The following is a 22,254-nucleotide window of genomic DNA, read 5'->3' as shown; positions in this document are numbered from 1 at the left end:
GTTTTGTGCGAGGATATGTCAGCTTTTTGTATGTTTTTTTGGCTTCCATAAACTTATCTTTCTCTTGGCCAGCAGGCAACGCAGCTCGACTGCTCCGTTTCTACCTGTGTAACCCACAGCAGGGCAGGGACTGAGCTGCAGCCAGGGAGATAAGCTGCTCCCTCAGAAGATGCTGCCAGCTGGCATAAGAGGCTAGAGAAGCTGAGGATGCTGTGGGGAAGAGGCAAAGGGAAGTTTCACAGTGCTCTGGGCTGGCTGGTGCTGCCAGGGCCTGGGCACTGCACATCCCACAGATAGCACCCACCCCTCCCTCCTGTCCCATGGTCCCAGCCAGGCTGTTGTCCATGCAGAGCTTGGCCCGTGACTTCCATCACACTATTATTCGCAGTTCCTATTTCAGACCCTGCCAGGTGCCTGTCTCCTGTCTTTCTGTGTTTTGGAAAACACCACAGAAGAAAGAACCCCCAGCGCTATAATATTTCCGAACACAGAACTAAGTAAAAAGATGCTGTTTTTTCAATGCTTTGGTGGGCAGGACTGCACAATGGGGCACGGTGGGACCTACAATATGAGGTACTTGTCACCATCCTCACTGTGCTCAGGCTGTCAGGATGGTTTCTGCAAGGATATGGCTCTTTCCCTTTCCAACTCCCCACTGCTGCAGCAGCAGCCTTGCAAGCAGCAAGGCTGCAGCACAGGGTCCTACACACACACTGTCTTTCCATGCCTCCTCGTCCTTCAGGACGTGCAGAAAACAGCAGCAAAAGCTAAAACTGAGCAGTGTGGGGAACGCCTGGGATATAGGAGGGTTGGTTGGGTCAGTGCACCCAGAAATAAAAGTGGCAGTTGCTATTTTCTGGTTGAGCATGGATACAGCTGTGCCAGGGGACATTTAGGTGGGAGATCAGGGAAAGGCTCTTCTCCCAGAGGGTGCTGGGCTCCCCAGGGAATGGGCACGGCCCCGAGGTTGCCAGAGCTCCAGGAGCCTTTGGACAGCGCTGCCAGGGATGCCCAGGGTGGGACTGTTGGAGGGTCTGGGCAGGGCCAGGAGCTGGGCTTGCTGGATCCCTGGATGTGGCAGGGCCAGAAGCTGGATCCTTATGGGTCCCTTCCAGCTGAGGACATTCTGTGAAAGGTTGTGGGGAACTGGGGATTTGGGGGTTTCAAAGGCATCCTGTGCCTTGGGTGTTCAGGAGGCAGCACCTGCAGCCCTACACAGCCCCTGCAAACAGGCACACACAACACCACTGACCCAGGCTGCAGAACTGTCCTGTCCTAGGAAGAGGGATGGGGAGGGGATTATCTGCAAAAAAAAGAAGGCAAAGAGGGGCTTCTCATACCCTCCTACACAGATTACTGCAGGTCTTTGCTGAAGCTCACAGTGCTCCTGCATCAGCCAGCCCTGGCTGCAGCTGCAGCAGCAGAGCTCAGCCCCTGGGGCACCAGGGTTCTCTGCCACTCTCACAGCATCCTACATGGGCTGGAAGGCAGCCCAGGGCCTAGAACATCTCCTATCTTCCCTTAAATTCCAGGAGCCCAGCTGCTGCCTGCATCAGTGCTGTTCTGGTCCCGTGCTCCAGGCAAGGCTCCCTGCTCCCCTCCAGGTTTATTATTTTAAGGCAGAAGAGCCTCAGCTAGAGAAAAGGCAGGAGATGAACCAGCTCTGGAAAGCTGAAACATCACCCCTTTGGTGTGGGTGGCTCACCAAGTAAAGGGGCTGACCCTGGAAAAAAGAAGACACTGCCACAGCTCCAGGCAGGGAATCCCAGAGATGCCTGTGGTCCTGCAGAGCCCAGGAAAAAGTGCCCCTAATTTGAGGCATGAAAGCCTGCAGGGTGCATGTCCCCCAAAATCAAGTCTCTCCCATGCTGCCACCCTCTCTTCTGCAGGTATGGGGATGGCCTGGGGCTCCCAGCTCCCCCCAAACCCATCACAGGAAGCTCCATGGCTTCCAGTCTCTGTCCCAAGAAGTCTGGCCTCACTCCTTTCCCCAAGCTCTGGCTCAGGGCAAAGCATGCAGCACTAATCCCCCTTTGAGACCACGGCAGTGCCTGGGGACATGTGGCTGCCCAAGACCAGTGAGAGAGAGACAGACAGAGAGAGAGAGAGACGGGAGCAGCAACAGTTGTGATTTAATCATTTCCATTCTCTACAAATCCAGTGTACAGCAGAGACGAGCTGTGGTCCAGCTCCTGGTGCTCCCACTGCCATGGTCCATTGTTAGAACCAGGGACTGCAGGCAGGACTGGTATAGGGATGGGGCCAGCCCACTTCCCTCACCCTTCCTGCTCCATTGGATGTGTGCCTGAGGATGGACAGCCCCAGGCAGCTTATCCCAGTGGAATGAGGGAGAGCCTGGACCTGCCCAGCTCTGGTCAGTGCAAAGCCAGTGAGTAGGCAGGTAGCTGTCTGGGACAGGTGACAGGGGCTGATCCTGCCCCTTTGGGCAGCTCCAACCCTGGCAGAGGCTGGAGGAGCTTCTGGCTGAGGTCAGCTTGTCCTCAAGTCACCCAGCCCACCTGGACTTGAGCCCATAGGCACAAGGCAAGTGGATAAATCACCCTGTGGAATCCTGCCAGGGAAAAAACACCAGGACAGTGTTCATCAAGGCACAGGGCAGGCTGGCAGGAGAGTCCCAGTATCTCCCCTGGGACAGCTCGAGAGGCCATGGGATGGCAGAGGGACATCTTTGGAGCAATGCCAGCTGGGGTGATCCCAGAGGTCACCCAAGGTGTGAGTGGTTCAACAGCAACAAGGACACTTCTCTCCCAGGGCAAAGGGGGCTGGGGGAGCTGCGGCAGAACTGGCATGGGAAATGGTGACAGCGGCTCAGGCTGAGGGTACAGGAGCCCCAGGGCTGAGGCTGGGATCAGTGGCTGAAGAGGTTTCCTGTGAGGAGACGCCTCTTGACCTCTTTCCAGAGCAGGTCCCGCTCACGGTTCGCCCGCTGCATGAAGCCCCTGTTCTCCTGGGCCCGGCGGGACAGGTAAGGCAGCACCTCGTTCACCGGCCCATAGGGCACATACTTGTACACGGGGAAGCCAGCCTGGCCTGAGGGAGAGAGGCTGCAGCTCAGGGAATGGACGAGAGAGGAAAAAAAATGTGCAAAAAGGGAAAAAAAAAGGTAAAAAAGGGAGGAAAAAGTGAAAAAAATGTGAAAAGGGAAAAGAAGAGGAAGATACTTGAAATGGGGAAAAAGGGGGCAAGGGGGAAAAGAGGGGGGAAAGGGGAGGAAGGAACAGGAAGGGGGAGAAAAAAGGGGGAGAATAAGGGAAAGAAAGGGCAAAGGAAAAGGGGTGAGGATAAAAGGGGTGAAGAAAAAACAGGGGGGAAGAAAAAAATGGGGTGGGACAAATAAAGAAAGAGGTGGGGGGGGAAGAAAAGAAAGCCACCTGCCCTTCCTCCCTGCCCTCCCATGCCCTGATAGTTGTGCAGGAGGCTGTGGTTGGGCACTGGGACAGGGATGTCAGCAGCGGTGGAGCCTGGTGGGGGGCAGCAGTGCATCTCTCCCGGCTCAGCACCGGGAGCTTGGGAAAGCGCCAGAGGGAGCAGGCTGAGGTCACCAGGAGCCCTGGGAATGTCGGCAGCCGGGGCTGGGCCAGCTCAAGGAGCGTTCAACCAGAAACATCAAGTTAACACATTTTTCCAGCATGACTGGACGAGGCTGCAGACGGGCGGCCAAGCCCTGCTTCCAAGAGAACTCCAGGACAGAGCAGCATCTGTGCTGGACAACTGCCCAGTTTGCCTCCTGCTGCTCTGCTGGCCTTGGGACTCTGTTCTGGACACTGGTGTGAACAGGGAGATCAGTCCTTGACCTGGGCTGGGTACCTGGACCCTCGTGTGTCCCTCTGTCTAGGCCCCTGGCAGTGCTGCTCTGCTGCCTGAGCTGGTGGCTGAGGACAAGGTCACACAAGAGGCTTGTGCCATCCTGCTAGCAGAGAGTCCAGGACTCTGTGTGCACCTCCCATGGAGCCAAGGGACACCCCCAGGCCGAGGAAGTACAGGAGAGGGTTTCTGTCTGCCAGGACCAGTCTCTGCCCCATCCTGAGACACCCCAATCTCTGCTCTGACTCCGAAGTGGGAAGATCCCTGCCCAGCCACTACAGGCTCATGGAACCTCAGAAGGGAGATGTGACTCTTCATTTATATCCTCATCTACATCTTCCCCAAACCCCACCCAGGGGTCAGAGCATTCCCCATCGCAAGGCACTGTGCTCAGGCAGTGCTTTATGACAGCCTTTCCCTTTCCCTTTCCCTTTCCCTTTCCCTTTCCCTTTCCCTTTCCCTTTCCTCCCCTAGACCCCACAGCAGCTGCTTAGGGGTCTCAGTGGGGCTGGAGCACCTCTGCCAAGCGCACCCACTCCCATCACTCACCGAGGGGGAAGGTGATCTGGTCACACATGCCCAGCAGCTGCCCAAAGCACACCTTCTTGTCCGAGGGATGTATCCCCAGCTCCGTCATCCTGCAAAACAAGCCTCAGCACAGGGGAAGAGCAGACCCAGCAGAGCTCACCAGGGCAGTGTGTCCCACCAGAGGGATGGGGATCATCTCTAAGTAGGACAGCATGGCACTGACCACGTCCCAGATGGATGCTGGGATGTAGCGCTTGAGGGATGTGTTCTTACAACAGCCTCTGGGCTGGTGATGGGACCAGTTCTGCAGCCACTGGGGCCACCATGCTGTACCTCAGCTCCAAGCCCCATCTAAAGCTCCAAGCCCCATCTAAAGCCCTGAGTACCACGTGGGAGCCAGGATCCCCCCAGGTGAGCTCAGGGGGGACCTGACAAACCACAGCACATCTCCCTGCATCTCTGCTGGGCCCCTGCATTCCTCCAGCCCCTTGTCCCTGCCTCACCATGCTGCCTGCCCAGCACCCACCTGTGCAGGGTGAACTTCACGGTGTCCTCATTGTGAGATGCCACCATCACGCTGGCTTTCTGGCTATGCTTGATCTCCTCCAGGACATAGTCCAGGCACCTGGAAGGCAAGACGGGCCTCTGGTGAGGCCTCTTCCCACTGGGGCAACAGGCAGCAGTGTGCCTGGGGCTGTCCTCTACCTGTGGTACATCTCATTGGTCTTCTCATAGGTTGGGTTGATGGGATCCTCGTAGCCCATCTGAGCCGCCCTCTCCCTCTCCTGCTCCATGTAGGCACCACGCACCAGCTTGGTGCCAAAGTGCCAGCCCTCCCGGCGTGACAGCTCCACGTCCCCTGTCACGTTGTTGTAAGCCTCCTGTGACCAAGTGAAAGACGGCATGGGGTCATGACTCCAGTGCTGTGCCTGCCTGCCTCAGCAGCTGTGCCATTGCACTGCTGTGGCTTCAGGAGACAAGGTCTCCATCTGTCCACACCAGCGCCCTGGGACACGCCGGCCTCACCCTCAGGTAGCACTGGTAGGTGTTGTAGATGATGGGCTGGCTCCTGTTGAAGCAGCGCTGCGTCTCTACGGTGAGGCGGCTGATGGCCGGTTGGAAGTAGCTCTGCTCCGCATCTACCATCAGCCTCACGCCCTTCTCCATGGCTCTCTGGGGGGTGAAGGACATGCAGGCTGGGTTCATAGGGCTGCCTGCTGCATGTGTCCCCTCTGTGAGTCCCCCAGCCCCAAGGCCCCCTCACCTTTGCAAGGACATCCATGCGTTGCAGCACCCTCTTCATCTGCAGCTCCTCCTCCTCACTGAAGCGTGACAGCAGAGGCTCCAGCTGCCCAGTCTGAAACAAGAGCAGCTTTGTGGCACCCTGCCTGCACCCAGCTCTGCCCATGGGGGACACAAACACCCCTGGAGGGAACCCATCCCCAGGACTGCTGCCCCACCCCAGTCCCCCAGCCCCCACCAGACAGCAGTGGTTGCACACTGTGGTCACAGCATGGCTGAGCTTTGCAGCCACCAGCGCCTACTGGAAAGAGCATGAGATCCTTGCCCTGCTCCCACAAACCCTCTCTAGGACCACTCTGGGGGTAGCAAAGGTGGGTACCCACCTTCCTGTTGGGGATGAGCAGAGGCCTGGAGAGCTTGGTGCGGCTGTCAAACAGGCTGTTCCAGTCCAGCAGGTCCACAGTGCTGGGAGCAGAGAGCCAGGTCCTTGCTGGTGTCTTGCAAAGGCAGGGGGCTCTCTATCACCTCCCAACCCCCACCGGCAGGAAGGACACATGACATGTGCCACCCTGTCCTGTCTTGTCACCTCCACCCAAACTTCCCCTGTGTTCCATTAATATGCTGAGCCACAGCAGGCATTTGGAGACCTCCCCTTGCTGCTGCCTCAGGGACAGGGACAGAGTCCCCCAGTGTCCCTGCCCTGCAGCACCCCCAGCTCCCAGGCAGCTTACCCACTCGTGCCCAGGTTCTCGCCTGTGAACCACTGCTGGCTCTCTGCCTTGCTTGCAATGCCGAGGTTGGCCAGTACCTCCTGCCACCAAAAGAAGCATCAGGGATCTGTCTGCTTGAGGTGTCACAGCTCAGGGCTGCTCTGGCACCTCTGTATCCATGGCAACCTCCAGCAATGCAGCACAGCCTCCTCCGGCAGGCCACACCCGCCTCACCTGCAGCTTCTCCACCTCCAGCTTTGTGTCCAGCACGGCCCGCCCAGCCTGGCCCTCCTCTGCAGCCATTTGGTGGAAGAACCTCTGCCACTTCACCAGCACCTCTGAGAAACGCACCTGTGGGGACAAGGCTCCAGGTGAGACACCCAGGCTGGAGCCTCCTGTCCTGCCAGGGCTTTGCAAGATCACACCCAGCCCAAGGCAGATGCTGACCCCAGAGCAGGGCACCTTGGCCAAGCTAAGTAGAATAGATCCCACACATCTGCCTTCATGTCGCCTCTAAAGTTCTAAGCTCTTTGTGTCTCCCCAAAAGTTGAGGCAGGGTCTTCAGGGGTCTTGGGCTCTCAGGGGACAGGCTGTTGGTGCCCACTCCTTACTGCCATTATTAGAGATGCCACCTGGTACCTGCCCCAGCAGATGCATCATCTGTGGCCCTGCCTCTGCCCCACCACACTCTGTCACAGTTCTGGCACTCACCAGGAATTGGGGTCTGGCCAGTGCTGTCAACTTGATGGCAGAGAAGCCATCCTCTGAGCTGCCACCTGAATGGAACCACAAGGACAGTCAACTTGACCATCAGTCCTTGGGCAGGAGAGATATGGTGGTGGTGGGACTGAGAGATCCTTGCAGTCCCCATCACAGCGGCTGTCCAGGACAGGGGAGCACTCACTTGAGGCATCAATACAGCGGAGGAAAGTCTCCATGTGTTGGTCACACTTGGCCTCATCGGCATAGAAATAAGTGTGGGCTCCGGTAACTCCACCATGGTGATCCCCAAATCCCTGATGGGCTCGGTATTGCTTCTCCCTTTTTTCTGCTCCTGGGGTGGAAGAAGATGGAGATGGGCCATGCCCCACCCAGCTCCTATGGCCTCCCCAGGAGCTCCCAGTGTGGGTGAAGGGGAGAGAGGCTCTGGCTTGGAACTCAGAAGAGCCCCCAGCGCTGACATGAGCCCTGCTTGCTCTGTGCCCAAGCAGAGGCTGAGTCTTTGCTGAGGGGCAAGATTGGGTCAGGAACCATGTTGTTCTTCATCCAGCTCATTTTTTGAGGCTGTGGTGCCTGCGTGCTTCCCCCACAACACCAGGCCTGCCATGCCCAGATCTCCAGGCTATCTCCTGTCACTCACCTCCCATCTCCTTCTCGGCTGCAGAGGTGCGGGAGCTAAGAAGAGAAACAGGAAAGATAAGGGCCAGTTCAGCAACCCCCTGCAGCCCTACGCTGATGGACAGGACAGCTCTGAGGCTCCTGTGCTGCCATCCTCCTGCTGGACCCTGCTGTTCCCTTGCCATCCCATCACCAATGGGATCCAGCTGGCAGTTCAGATGCCCAAAACCCACCTGTGGAAGGGAACAGGGCTTCATCATCCATCCAGGGAAGACGTGGGAGCCCTGAGGCAGCACAGTGAGGATGCCCTGTCCCAGGGTTCAGAGCTGCTCTCCAAAAGCCCACCCCATGCCAAAGACAAGGTCAGTCCGGTGGGGCTCCATCTCCAACCTGCTCATGGTCCTTGTTGTGGTGACACCAAGCCTCAACTCACTGCCTCCTCACCTTGATGGCACCAGCAGCCAGACCACAAAGCATGGAGCTTCTCCAGACACAAGCACACCAAGCCGAGGGTGCTTGCTGCCCCACACTCCTCTGTGCCACTGCTTCAGCCAACAACTCACAAACAACATCTCGTTTTCAATTCCAGCTGACCTCAGATGTCATTTTAAGCCCAAACTCTCTGCCATGGAGATAACAGGGCTCTGACAACCTGGCGGATGATGGCCAAGTCGTGAGATCCTTCCTGAGCTTGAGTAGCTAAGCCTTCTTGCTGACACCCTAAACCCAGCTGCAGACCTGGGGTCTGACCTGGAACAGGTCCCTGGAGAGCAGCCCTGAGTGGCAGCAGAGCCATCCCCAGCAGAAGGTCTCTGCCTTGGCATCCTTGTCCCCAAACTGGCCGTGCCCGATGGGGAAGAAGCACGGTGCAAGGGAAGCAGCAAAGCCACCCATCCGGAGCCAGCAGGCTGGCCAAGAGAGCAGAGAGGCACATGGCAGGGTCCCAGGACATGTTCTCCCGTATGAAAACCCTGTGACAGGGATTAGGGGCTGCTGGAAGCACAACAACCGGAACCAAGCCATTCCCTTGGCCCCCTGGAGCCAGGACCAGCCCCACATCACTCAAAGCCTGGTGTGAGCCAGGGCAGGAACAACTGGAGCTCATGGGAAGCAGGATGCACCATATCTAACAGGCTCTGCACCCTGATTTTTCTCACCTGAGGACAGGGAAAGCAGCTTTCTGTCCCTGAGTACAGAGGGTAGAGGAAAGGAAGGAAGAGAGATCATACACTCAGAAATGGGATTTTTCAGCAAAGCCCTCACTAGCTGGAAGCTCCCTTTGGAGCAGCCAGAATGGCATAGGGGACAGCTTCAGGTGAATACTGCTGTGACATGAAGCCACACACAAATGTGGATCCTGTGGGCAGGGGACAGCTCTGAGCCCAAGGCACACCTTGGGCACAACATCCAAAGTACTGGGGACAAGTGGCTGGAGTGAAGACACACAGCTCAAATAGCAAACAGTGCCCTTGGAGTTAGAATGTTTTGTGTTCCTGAAGATAAACACACCCTTCCCAGCAGCATTTCTGCTGCATGACTGCACCAGCAGTTCCTTCATCCTCTAGGGGGGCATTCAAAGCAGTGCCATGGTGCTCGCTTTGTTCTTCTGCATTAAGCAAAATAAACGCAGATCCTTCCAGCTGAAGCAATAACTTTGTCCTGGATATCAGCTGCTCATTTTGCAATATTAATCTTGGCCGGCAAAGCCATTCCCTCACCCACCAAGTGCCACTAATCCCATCTTATACCTGATCATCTCTTCTACAAACCCACAACAAGTCTTCCAGAGCAGGTCCCATCTCCAGGCACTGTCCAGACGCTCCTGGCAGGCTGTGTCCAGATGCTCCTGGCAGGCTGTATCCAGACAGGAACAATCTCAAGGTTGAACTCAGGGCCTGGGAGTTCACACTTGCCTAAAGCAGGTTGTGAGGACTTGCTGGATGGCTGGGAAGGGTAATCCAGCTGACACAGCAGATGGGGCTTTCAGGAAGTTTTGGATCAGGCTAACTAGGGGAGGCGGCAGCTCTGGGAGCAGCATTGCCCAGGCTGGGGACAGTGATCCCACCTTGGGGCAGGTGTCAGATATCCACACAAGGAATTTCTAGAGGAAGCCAAATCCACACTCTGCACAGCAGAGCCTGAAAAGCATCTGACAATGCTAGGGGCAGGATTGTCCCTCCCCTGTGTCACCACAGCCCCAACCCATGTGCAGTCTTGGGATGCCTGTGGGCCAGCAATGCTGCCAGGAGGCTACAACCACCTTCACTATGGGAGGGGGGGTGGTGGTCTCGCTGCTTCACCCCACAGGTACCAGAAGCCCCTGTCCAGTGCTGCCTCTCCACCCCCACCCAGGGCTGCAGCCACGCTGAAGCCCCCAGACCTCTGCGGCTTGGAGAACACTTATTTTCCAGCTGTGTCACCATGACCTGGCAGCAGCCTTCAGCACGTGGCTGAGGCCTCGGGGGACAAGCTGGCAGAGTCCTGGATGCCAGCCTGAGGGGGGCAGGCAGGGGCCTGCGGCAGGCAGGATAAGCTGGTTCTTGCCCACGTTGCATTGTTGTTCCCAGCCGGAAAGGCTGCGGAAGAGGTGCCACAGCCCATTGCTGGGGCGGAGAGGGCATTTCCCTGCCATTATGTCAGGCTTGCTCCATAAGAACAACAGGAGATGGCACCAAGAGGCCAAAACACCCACTGACCGCTGTGGTTTGTAACTCTGCTTCCTGGCTGGCAGCAGCACAATCCCAAAGCATTCACCAAAGGGAAGGACACAGCTCCGGGGTCCAACAGCCATGAACCCAGGACTGCCCACCCCTCTCAACCACGTGCAGCCCAACTCAGCACCAGCCCTGACAGAAGCACAGAGAATTTGGGATTTTACCCCAAACAGAGCCAGGGAGGACCCAGAGTGATGGTTGGTAAGGGACACCATTCAACATAACCCATCCAATCCCATCCTGGGCTTGGTCCCTGTTCAGAGAATTATAGAACATCCTGAGGTGGAAGGGATGAATGAAGACACCAAGTTCCACTCCTAGCTCTGGAGAGGACAACAATCCCACCCTCTGCCTGATCGTCCAAGCACTCCTCAGCCTTGGTACCATGACCACTCCCTGGAGAGCCTGTTCAGTGCCTGACCATCCTCTGGGTGAATACCCTTTTCCTGATATCCAGGCAAATCTCACTGGGGCTTGGGCAGGGATGCCTTGGGAAGTCTTTTGGACATGAATGGCCCACACAGCACAGGCAGAACTCACCTAGCCAGGAGTACCACACGTGCAAACCCCAAATCTGCAGCACAGCCCAGCCAGCTCACAAACCACCAGCACCCATCAGCAGGAGGGATACAGCTGCAGGCAGAGCCTGTCTGAAAGTCTCCTATGGCCCCTCACAGGAGGGGCCCTTGGCCCAGGCCCAGCCAGGCATGGAGGGCAGCAGCCAGGCCCTTGGCCCAGGCACAGCCAGGCATGGAGGGCAGCAGCGACAGCCTGGCAGAACTGGCGCTGCTGGCTCAGCCCCACGGGAATGCTGAATGCTGCCTGCATGTCCAGGGGAGAAACACCCAGCCACACACCTTCAAAACAGCCACCCTCCTGCCTGGCAGCAGCGGGGTGTTTTGAAGCTTTTCTAGAAAAACCCCAAACTTTGCAGCCCACTCTGGGATGGTGCAGCCCTGCTTCCCCCCGCACAGCTCTCGTGCCCGTGCTGCCCTCGCCAGTGTCCGCTCCCATCACGGACACGCAGACCCTTCACTCCTGGGGATGTATGACAGCGGCAGCAGCAGCAGCGAGGGGCAGTGGCACCAGCCATGGCACATGGGGATCCCCGATAAGCAGTTGCCGGGTGTGGAGCAGAGATAAGGCTCCCAGCAGCAGCACCTGCATCACCAGCCTGACTCACATCCTGCTCGCAAACCATTCTAAAAAGCCGTTCCCGCTGTGTTTTTGATACCACGTGACAACCGGACGGTGTCTCCAGCTGCCAGCAGCGACTGCCGCTGTGCAGCCTTGCCCGGGGGACGGCACATTCTCAGCCAGTGTCCTCGGGAAGGGCCTCCCTTGTCGTGGGTGGGGGGACACCTCCCACCCCCGTGACCGTGGGGTGCCGGCCAGCGGCCTATCGATCCGGAGAGCACAACTGACCGGAACTGGAGCCCGAATAATGGAAAGTTACCGGCAGCTTTGGGCTGGTGCCAGCTCTTGGCAGAGGGCAGGAGGCAATGAAGGCTGCCTGGGACTGGGAGGCAGCGCGGGAAGGGAGGCACCACCCCAGCTTGAGAGAGATGGAAATGGTGGAGGGTGGAAATCATGGAATTGCTGAGATTGCAAAAGAGTTCCAAGATCATTGAGTCCCCCAAAATGTATGAGGTAGCATTTCTATGGTGGGGAATGACGGAGGCAGGAATGAGGGGCAGCACACCGATGGGGGGGAGGAGGAAGGGGTACTTCAGGCGTGACAGCAACGCTGTGTGTGTTGTCTGTCTGTGTGCAGAGGGGTGGGGGGGGAACACAGCACCCCAGGGGGTTAGGGAAAATAGGACGTGGCTGACAGAGGGAAGATGGAATGGGGCGGGGGGGGGGTGGTTAGCATCCCATAGGAAATGGAAAATAGAGGTGGGAACCCCCTCAGGGTGTGCAGAAGCGTTCGGGATGTACAGCACCGCCAGGGAGGGATTGCACTCTGGTGTGTGCAAGGGAATAGATGGGGACAGAGGAGGTGCAGCAGACGGGGGGCAGCACCCGGTATGCGCAGAGGGGCGGGGGGACCGACACAGATCAGTGGGGGCTCAGCACCCCAGTGTGCGGGGCACAGTCCCCGCCGTGTGCGGAGCATGGGCGGTGCCACGGGGGGGCGAGGCCGTGACGCAGCGGTCTCGCAGCCAATGGGAGCGGGGGGCTGGGCGGGCGCAGCCAATGGCAGTGCGACCAGGGCCCGCCCCCGCCCCGCCCCAGCCGCGCACTCACCGCCCGTCGCCCAGGTCCTCCTCCACGCTGTAATCCAGCACGGCGCCCACGCCGAAGGCCTGGTTCCGTCGGAGCAGCGGCTTGATGGCCTCCTGGTCCTCCCCGGCCACGAACTGTCCGTAGAATGTCATCTTCATCAGCCGCTCGAACAGCGTCTGCCCCAGCACCCGCTGGCACAACTGCAGCAGCTGCGGGACAGTGGCGGGTCAGCACCCGTCCCGCACGGGCACTCCCGTAGGAAAAGTCCCCACGACCCAGAACTGGCATTCCCCAAGAGGAGCACCCCCCCGGCCCGGGTCCGAGAGCTCCCCAACACGCGCACCCTCCGACCGAGAGTCCCCCCGGAAGGGGAATGACACGTCCCGAAATTGGCACCCCTAGGATGAGAGCCCCCCCAGTCCAGGGCCGGCACCCCCCGGAGAGAGAGTATTCCTAGCACGCACCAACATCCTGTAGAACAGGCACTGTCCCGGAACGAAAGATCCCCCATTTGGAGCAGTCACCCCTGGAGTGACAAAACCCCCATCCCGCACCGACACGTCCGGACGTACGGAGGGGGCACTCCCCATCCTGGGACTCGCAGTTCCAAAATGGAACGCCCCGGAGCAAGAACCCCCTCCAGAAGGAGACAGACACCTCCTGGAGCGGCTGCCCTTGAGCAAGAGCCCCGCGGGTCCAGAGCCGGTGACCCCCCGAACGGGGACAACCCCCGCCCCGGAGCAGCCCCCCCAAGCTAGATTCCTTCCTCCACCCACCTCCCGGTTGTGCTGCACCAGCGGCTCCACGGCGCACAGCCCCAGCACTACCAGCCCCCGCAGCAGCTCCGCGTTGCTCTTGCTGCGGAACGCCTCGCGCGGGTCCCCGAAATCCACGGCGGGCGGCGGCGGGGCCCGCTCCGCGCCCCGCGGGGAAGGGGGCGGCCCGGGCCGAGGTCCCGCGCCCGCCGCCGCCGGGGAGAACCCGCGGGGGGCGGCGGCGGGCGCGGAGCGCGGGCGGCTCGGGGGATCGCACCGGCGGACGGCGGCGCGGAGCGCCCGGGCGGCGCTCGGGAGAGCCATGGGCACGGCGGGGCCGCCGCCCGACGCCGCCTTAAGTACGGCCCGCGCGGGACCGCCCCCGGGCCCCCAGCTCCACGGCCCCGCTCCGCCCCGCCTTTGGCCGCGCTCCGCTGCCACCGGAACCGGCTCCGCGCCCCGGCACTGCCCCGGCGCTGCCCCGGCGCCGGGACGGCGACCGAGACTGCGACTGATTCTGGGATCGGCACCGGGCCCGGCAGCGGGACTGGGAATGGGACTGGCACTGATACCGAGACAGGCATCAGCACCGCCACGGGGATGGGAACTGGGATCGGGATCGGCACTGGGACTGGGACCGATTCCGGGACTGGCACCGACACGAGGACAGGGACCGGCAGCGGAACTGGGAACGGAACCGGCACCGAGACCGGCACTGGAACCGAAACCGGAAGCGGCGCCAGGACTCGGACGTGGACAGGGACTGGGACCAGCACCGGCACCGAGACTGGGAGAGGAACTGCGAGCAAGATCAGTGCTGGGATTGGTACCGGGTCGGGGATAGGAACCAGGACTGGCAAGGTCACAGGGGCCAGCACCAGGACTGGAGCCGCCCTGCCCAGCGCAGCCCACTCTCGCAGCCCCCTGCCCGGTGCCTTCCCCATTCCCATCCCCTTGAAGCAGCCGGTCCCAGGGGCTCTTCCCGCCCGGGAAGCCCGAGGAAGGGGCGAGTGCGGCTCCAGGGGAGCCCTGGGTGGGGCCTGAAGGAAACTCTTCTTGGAGCAGTGCTGGGAGCGGGGCAGAGAGGATCTCCTGCCCTTGGAGGAGCCGTTGGGAAAATTATGAAGGTCCCAAGGGAGCCCTGAAGGGGACCTGTGGGGAGCACTAGGACCAACCCTGAGGGGCCAAGGGGCTCGTGGGTGCTCAGGCAGCCCCAGGGGGGGCCAAAGGATGCTTGCTCCCTTGTAGCCATCTCTGGGGCAGGCTGTGGTATGTCCAGCCTGTGGAGCTGGAAACACTTGAAGAAGGATCTCAGACCTGCAGGACCTGTTATGGGAGAGATGTTTCAAGCCCCTGTACTTGTTTCTGTCCTCTTGATGTGTGTGTGAACATTCTAGGGGTTTCAGCTGAATCCTCACTCATTTGGTGGGGTCCATGGATGCTTGGGTTGCTTGAGGCAGCAGACTTGGCTCCCTTGTCATGGGCTGGGGCTGTTGGGCTTCACCTGCTCTGCAGAGCACTGGAGAGGGCTGGCAGGACCTTGGGATCTTCCAGGCAGGGCGAGTGCCTGTCCTGCTCCTGGCAGGCGTTTGCCTGAGCTGTTCCTCCCCGGCACACCCAGTGCTGAGCTCCGGATATTACCGAGCACATCCCTGACACCCCGCATCCAGGAGTGCTCCCGAGTCTTGGTCTGGCAGATCAGGTACCTCCCTTCCTTTTTGCAGGATTGTTTCACAGTTGCATCACAGCTGCATACTTTTCTGTGCCCATGTCTCTTCTCCCTGCCCTCATCCCTTCTCTGTGCCCACGTCCTCTCTCTGTGAGCATGTTCCTTCTCCATGCCCACCTCTCCAACCCCGTTTCCTGTGGCTGCCGGAGGATGACTCCGGGCTGATGCAGAGCTGTCCAAATCCAGCTCCTCAGTGACATCTTGTGCTGGGAATGCTCAGCGCAGGCAGGAGATGGGAAAATTAGTTCCTGCAATTGTTTTTTCCTGCCCTCCCCAACACTGACATTGCTGTAACCGGCAGTGAAACCACGGGGACTCCCTGAGCTCATTTGTAAGGTTTTCCTTGGGAACATCTTGTCCTTCCACGGAGACAGCCAGGCAGTGGCATTGCCTCTGACAGAACTGTGTACAAAGCTCTGGCAAAGCATCCACTTCCTTCAAAACATTCCCTGTGCTAACTCTTTTGTGCCATTTAGAGATAATAATAATTCACCCAAAGTTCCTCGCCGTGATGAGACTGCACACACGAATTCTTGGGATGCGGTTCAAACCATGTTTCTCTGCCAATTGCCACAGAGAGAATTCCCTTCAAAGGCTCTAATGGCACCAATCACCCCTGGGAAACACTCGCCTTGTCTTAGCAGGGAAAGCTTCCAAGTGCTGCCTGCTGTGCCAGCAGAGCTGCAGCCCTGCAGCATCCAGCTGGGTGCAAAACCAGGTCTGAGTTTCTGAAGAAACTTTAATCTCAGACCCAAACTCAGAGATGAAATGTTAAAAAGCCACTTTTGATGGAAGTGAAATCTGATGAGGTTTCTCTCAGGATGGTAGTACCTGAAGCACAGAAAATCCCTGAGCTGGCAGCCCTGCCAGTGGCAGGGAGACCAACAAGGGATGCTCCAAGCTGCCGTGGGGACTGTACCAAGCCCTCGTGGATCACTGTGGCCTTGCAGAGTGCTGATCCCCCAGCTCCCAATCTCCCTTGGGTGTGACATTATGCCCTTGAGGCCACTGTCCCTGTTCCCACCAAGCCCAGGCAGGGGCTGCTGGCACAGAGGGGCTGGTCCCTGCTCACGGTGGCTGCAGCTGGCATGGGAAGCTCAGTCCAGCCCGTGGCTGGAACGCACATCACGGACACAGACATGCTGCTATATCCCACACGGGGAGCACGGCCAGGGCTGGATAACACATGGCCAAGTCCTTCCTCGGGCACTCTCGGGCACTGCAGTAGCAATGGAAATAAATCCAGGAGAAGCTGTTATGGATGCTTGAGAAGCTGTAAAATGTGAAGAAACATTTGAATGTGAGACAAAGAGGTGAGAAGGGAATTTGGCACAGGAGGAGATGTAGTTTAGAAGGAGAGGCCATGCCATGCATATTTCATGGGCCAGCCCTCAGCAGAGGCTCCTCTCACACCACAAACATCACAGATGGCAAGCAGTAACAGCAGCTGCTCCCAGCATCTGGGAAGGAGAACGGTGAGATGATTGCTCCTCCTGCCTTGTGGTAGAAGTGGGCCAAGGACACAGGACCTGGAAGCTGCTGGCTCTGCTCCCCAGGTGTGGGACCAGCCTTCCTCACCCTCCTCTTCCTCCAGCCCAGTGCCAGGCTAGGGGGAAGCCTGCCCCATCCTTGGTGCTGGGGCTCTGTCCTCACTGTCCCACAGCTCTGTGAGCCCTCCAGCCCTGCTGCCCCAGCACTCGGTGCTTCCAGCATTGCTCCTCTGAGGTTTCCTTGGAAAGTGCTGATCAGGTCCTCCTCTGTCAGGTGTTTCTCACTGACCATATGCCTGACTTGTGCCCAGCACCTGCGCTACCAAATCACTCCCACCGCAGGCCAGCATGCAGGAGGGACATCTGCACCCTGTGGGAGCAGGGTGGATCCTCAGCTGGCATCTGGCCCTGCCATAGGTGCCCCTTGGAGCAGCAGGTGCTGGGGTGGCAGGAGCTGGGTGGGTCAGAGTCTGATGTGGATCCACTAGCAAAACCCAGGAGAAGGTGGACTTCAGGACAGTGCTTCCCAAATTGTAGCCATGTGTGGGTTCTCATCTTGTTATTTTTCTTCACAAGAGGCTTCATCTCCCTCTGTGCAACTCTTCAGGGAGAACTCCAGATCTACTACTGCCTACTCTGAGGGGATAAACCCTTTGGGGTGCACAGGAGCTCCCAGCCTCAGGATGGGGTGTGTTTGGATAACGAGTGGGTTCTCTTTGACTCCGCCCAAGCACCCTGTCTGCCTCGGTGTCATCCTCCTGGGGGTGAATCTGATTTGTGCCACATATGGACCACAATGTGGCAGCAGCATGGAGGAACCAGCCTTCCTTCTCACAGCTGGAGAACCAGGGAACTGCGTCCTTCCCCTTGCAGAGGTGCTGCAGAGGCTGCAGGAGGTTCAGCTGCTCCAGCAGGATTGGGGTGATCCCTATCCAGGTGTGGCACAGGCAGGTGAGGCTGCAGCACTTGGTGTCCTGCCTCCATGAGAGCAGAGTTTGGGAACTTGCTGGTCACCTGGGGAGTCACAGGGTGGGAGCTCCAGTTCCTGGGGCGTTCCTTTGGCCTGGGGGCTCTGGAGAGAGCAGCTGAGAGCTGCCACAGACCCTGCAGAGGAAAGAGATGCCGGGTAGCTCCTCTTGCAGCTGATCTCCTGGCCAGCCCAGGAGATGTTGGTGTCCCAGCATGGCTGGGATTTTGAAAGTTGGACTGTGTTCTGATCCTTGGCATTTTCCATTTGCATCCCAATGATTTTTGGTGAATCACGTGCAGCCTAAGAAATAAATGTCTTCTTGATTCTTCCTGTGAGCTCCTGGATGCAGCTCAGCAGCCAATAGAAAATATCCAGGTGAATTCCTGCCTCCATAAAGGTCAATGCTATTAAAAACCAAATTGCCTCTGAAAGGGAATCTAGGAAATATCCAAGGCAGGGAAAGGCACATCAGACTTACCACACCAGTTAATTGTTTCTTTGCAGAGAGTCCTTCTCTTTTTCCATCCACTGGCAGAAGGGAGTCATGTGAGATGTCTACAAGTGTGCTTGGGGGAAAAGGAACACCGGTGAAGACCTGAAACAATTTTGCTGCTCTTACAGCTGAGAAAGAATCATGCTGGAAGGTTTCTGTGGAAGTGGGGCCTGGGGAATGGACATGAAAAGCCTTTTTTCCCAGCTGACTCTCTTGGTGGGTGAGTTGTATACAGAGCCTGGATGCCAGAGGGCCTGGAAGGGAGCCAGCTCTATTTTAACCCTTTGTAAATGATTTAAACACCTCGTGCTGGGGGAACATTCCCAGGAAAGGGGATGCTTGGCTCTTCTTCCTGGGCAGACCAGGGGTGTGCAGGAGATGGTGGGAGGTAGAAGGAGCCAGTCCTGGTAGGGACAGCAGGAGTGTGTGGTGAGGATGGCTGTGCCCCTCCTGTCCCCCAGGAGCTGCTGCTGAGACCTGAACCAGCTGCTCCTAGTCCAGCTGGCCAGAGGCATCCTCCCAAACCCCTCCCAGGTGATGTTCCTAAGGAGCCTCTCTATTTTTTGCAGCCTTTTCCTGCCAGGAGCATCCCCTGGGAAGGCCAACGTAGCCAAAGGTCCCGGGTGCCCTGTGGGATCCTGGCGAGGTGGGGACATGGGGCAGAGCTCCCTGCAGCATCTTGGGGGCAAGAACACATCATGGGACTGGGGACAAGCTCCTGAGGCTGGAGCAGGGCAACTCCAACCCCCCTTACCCCTGAGGAGCTGGCTGATCCTTATTGATTAATCTGGTGGCTCATTTCTCTAAAAATAGGCTCTTAATTACTGAGCCTCTGGAAACAGAGTTGTCTCACAGCAAAACCTGATTGATCGGAGGGCAGCTGTGGCTCTGGTGAGGGCCTGTTGGCCACAGAGCCTGGATGGCCCCTGCCAGAGACAGGTCCTGGCCAGAGGAGGTTTCAGGCTGGTTCAGGTTGATTCCCAGCTCACAGCTGATGGATATTTGTTTTTTTTCCAAGTGTGACTTGTTTTTGCTTCTTAACTTTCTGTGTAATTGCAAGCATGTGGCACTGAGAGGCACTTGGACTTCTCTTCTGGTGGAAGTAAATGGGAGGAAAAATGTTCATTTTTCCCTAGTGCTCCTGAACTGTGTGTAGAAAAGGGAAAAACTGTTCTGCTTTTTTTCTTTTTTTTTTTTCTTTTTTTTTTTTTTTTTTTTTTTTTTGGTGTTGTTTTCCACCTTCTTCCTTTGCATGGACAAATACTTTATGGGAACTTTCCTGCTTTTCCCTTATTCACCTGTCCCAGAGAAGGTGTGCAAGATCCCAAAAAGGCTGAAAAGAGGAAAAAAAAAAAAAAAAGAAAATAGAGTTTAAAATAGATTTATTTTCTGGGGCTGTTTCATGTCTCTGAGTTTGGGTTCTTGCGTCAGGAGTGTATTGTCATGTCCTGGAGATGGAGAGGGAGTATTCCAGAGCCCTGGGGTCCCCCACCCTCCACAAGCACCACAACCTCTGTGCAGCTGAGTCAAATTAAGGAGAAAAAGGGAAGAGTGGCTGCAGTAGCTGGCTACCAGCACTGGCCCTGCCTCCCTCCCTGGCCAGTGTGAAGGCCATCTGTCGCCTGACAGATCAGCTGGACTCTGCTCTCCATGTCCATCTGCTCCTGTGCAGGTTCCCTGTCTGCTGTATCTCCCTCCTGCTCCATGGCCCCTGTGGGCTCTGTCCTGTGATCCGAGCCAGTCCCTGCCCCAGAGCTGGGATGGGCTGTCACCAGATGACACAAGCAAAAACGACGCAGCACAGCCTTGGTCACGATGAAGAGACTAATTTATTTTCTCTGACTCCAATCTTTTATAGTTCTCAAAAGATGCCAGTGCATTGGAGGGTGAACGTGCCACCTCTCCAACGACACTGGACAAACTACCTGTACATCAAATTTCTCCGCCTCTATGAAAGAATGCAAAACAATAGATTGTTTACAGAAAGTTGTGTGGGAAAGTTCTCTACAAGAATGTAAACTCAGAAGGCTTTAGAAAACTCTTGAAAATCAGGGCGACAATGGGCACCACGGGATTCTCCGAGAGCCCTGAACATCCAAACCCACAGGTCCTTGCTTACTGCATGGGCTGTAGATCCTTGCTGACCTACTCATAGGTTTTTTTTACCCTTTATATTTTATTTTTTTCAAGGCTGAATCTTTCACTCTGGTGGTTGTGTGGCTTCATTTTGCTCATTCAAAGTTTCTTCCAGTTGAAGTTTTATGGGTAATCTTTTAATTCTTTGCCCAAGGAAGTATCAAAGGGAGCATCCCTCCTCAGAGGGATTCAAGCCATGGCACCCACAGGGGAGGCTCACCTTTCTGAGCCCCATTCCTGCTGTCCCACAGCTGTGACAGCCACCCTAGAACAGGGGAGAACACAGGACAGAGCTCCTCCAGAGCTCTGGAGGATGCTCCACCAGGGACAGCCAGGGGACACTGGGCCTGGGACAGCAGTGCTGGCAGCTGTCACCAGAACTCACACCTTGACTCTGTGAGAGCTCCAATAATGTTTCACCATCACCAGCCAAATTTCCCCAGATTTTCTGGGGATAGGAGAAGGCAACACTCCCAAGTCCCTGCTCCTCAAGCTGGCAACATGACAGCTTTCCACTGGAATGACAGAATTTTTTTTTCTTAATGCAGGCCAAAGTAATTTTCTCTCATTAGAGCTGCTGATACAGATGGAAAAAGTTAGCTCTCTCTCCAAAGCTTCGTCTGCCAGTGAGGGGCAGCATCCCCCAGGAAGATCTTGGGGTGTTTGGCTGCTCCAGCTTCTCGTCCCTCTGGCTGTGGCTCTTTGCACTGGAACTTGGAAAGAAAAAATATTCTGGGATGGAAAATTTCAAGCCTAAAGGGTAAAGTTGGACAAAATCCAATCCAGGTGAGATTTGGCAGAGAGACCCAGCAAAGGTTGTTCCATTTTTGCTTTGTGCTTTGGAGAGCCTCCCTGCAGCTCTGCTCCAGCCAGGTCAGGCTCTGCTCTTGTAAGAGGAGATGTTAACACCACCGCATGTGACTTTCTCTGTTGTTTTTTTTTTTTTTTTTTTGGTCTCTGGAGCTATGACTATTTCAGAAGCAGATGCTGCATCCCATGGGCATGGGTGTCCCATCAACCCACCCCACTCCCAGAGGTGGCCCAGAGGCTTTGATCCTCTGGCTGCTTGTCCACAGCAGACACTGCACATCTGTGGTAGCACCAGAACACCCTGACACAGCCCAGATAAATCACCTGATGGAAATGAGGAGCTGGGATCTTGTGGAAGCTCTGGTTACTGGAAACCAAAAGGAGAGAGGAACTCAGTATCTGTGCTGCCTCTGGGGTGCATGTAAGGGTGCTTTGAACGAGGGACGTGCTAGAGACTGCTGTGACTCCTTCTCCCTCCTGTGACCTCTTCCACTCAGGTCTTGCCAGAGTGTGCCAACCCATCCCTGCAAGGTTGGAGGAGCTCTGCAGAAGGACCTTCATGGGCTGTGCTGAGTCCTGGGCTCCTCTGCACCAGGAAGGACCCCATGGCACTCCTTGGGGGCACCATGAGTCACTGAGAAAATCCCCAGGTGCTGAGGCCAAAGACCTCAAAATTCACCTGTGAAGAAATAAGATTAGATCTGACTCATTCCAAGGGTTTAAACCATTTTTCTATTACTAAAAAGATGTCTTTATGCTCTAGGTATTAAAAAAAAAAAAAAAAAAAAAACCAAAAACAAAAAAAAAAAACCAAAAACAAAACCAAAAAAAAACAAAGACAGCAAATCCAAGGTAAAAAATCCAATTTGAAGATGAGAGATGAATCTGCTTTGCCATAAATTTGGAGAAGTCATCACCAAATTTGATGTGGGGTTGCTGTCCTCTCCTTCCCTCCAGGGAGCACTGTGGCATCTCCTTTCCCCTGGATTTTGGAGAGAACAGATTTGTGTTTCCTACCCAGAAACAGAAATAAAGCTCCAAAAAACTGTCTGTGCAGGTCTCTTCTTCCCTGCTTTTCTGACTGTGTTCCTTCATCAAGAGGATGTCAAGAGGCCAGAGACACACCAGGGCCTGGGCCAGGCCAGGAAGGGGCTGGTCATCCCTAGGGAGGCAGGTGTGCTTTTGTCCCGGGGCAGAGGTGCTTAAAGCACCATGATACAGAAGTGATCGCCAGTAGATGCTCCTGCCCCTCCTTGGGTCACATCACCTGCCCGAGACAGCAGCAGAG

At 56.8% G+C, this 22,254-nt stretch overlaps 1 protein-coding gene and 1 long non-coding RNA gene across 6 annotated transcripts; one reads left to right on the top strand and one right to left on the bottom strand.

The window, feature by feature from the left end:
* Positions 1-2,108: 2,108 nt before the first annotated feature.
* PRODH (proline dehydrogenase 1) lies at positions 2,109-13,554 on the bottom strand. 5 transcript variants are annotated; one of them, XM_053993605.1, is made up of 14 exons: positions 13,360-13,554; positions 12,605-12,792; positions 7,666-7,700; positions 7,210-7,359; positions 7,017-7,081; positions 6,540-6,656; positions 6,327-6,406; positions 5,979-6,060; positions 5,618-5,710; positions 5,353-5,526; positions 5,059-5,234; positions 4,880-4,978; positions 4,375-4,463; positions 2,109-3,051 (listed from the first exon to the last, which is right to left on the bottom strand). In XM_053993605.1, the coding sequence occupies exons 2-14, from the start codon at positions 12,739-12,741 to the stop codon at positions 2,870-2,872; spliced, it is 1,479 nt and encodes a 492-aa protein (XP_053849580.1). In that variant the 5' UTR covers positions 12,742-12,792; positions 13,360-13,554; the 3' UTR covers positions 2,109-2,869. The 5 variants fall into 5 exon arrangements, with proteins under 5 accessions (XP_053849580.1, XP_053849575.1, XP_053849576.1 ...); XM_053993600.1 differs by having other exon boundaries at positions 5,380-5,526; positions 13,360-13,442; XM_053993601.1 differs by lacking the exon at positions 4,375-4,463 and having other exon boundaries at positions 13,360-13,442.
* A 225-nt stretch (positions 13,555-13,779) lies between these two features.
* On the top strand, positions 13,780-22,016 carry LOC128816396 (uncharacterized). Its single transcript, XR_008439887.1, has 2 exons — positions 13,780-20,942; positions 21,120-22,016. It is a non-coding gene; the product is annotated as an uncharacterized LOC128816396 (long non-coding RNA).
* The last annotated feature ends 238 nt before the right edge of the window (positions 22,017-22,254 follow it).

The sequence above is a fragment of the Vidua macroura genome, chromosome 18, assembly GCF_024509145.1.
Source record: "Vidua macroura isolate BioBank_ID:100142 chromosome 18, ASM2450914v1, whole genome shotgun sequence".
Taxonomy (NCBI): domain Eukaryota; kingdom Metazoa; phylum Chordata; class Aves; order Passeriformes; family Viduidae; genus Vidua; species Vidua macroura.
Note: the sequence above shows the minus strand (reverse complement) of the source record. Positions and strands in the feature narration are given on the sequence as shown.

Coding starts and splice junctions, on each gene's coding strand:
- PRODH (XM_053993605.1), bottom strand. CDS start 12,741: ATGAAGATGACATTCTACGGACAGTTCGTGGCCGGGGAGGACCAGGAG. Junction 7,360..7,665: donor AGCCGAGAAGGAGATGGGAG/GTGAGTGACAGG, acceptor CTTCCACCCCAG/GAGCAGAAAAAAGGGAGAAG. Junction 4,464..4,879: donor GTGAAGTTCACCCTGCACAG/GTGGGTGCTGGG, acceptor CTTGTTTTGCAG/GATGACGGAGCTGGGGATAC.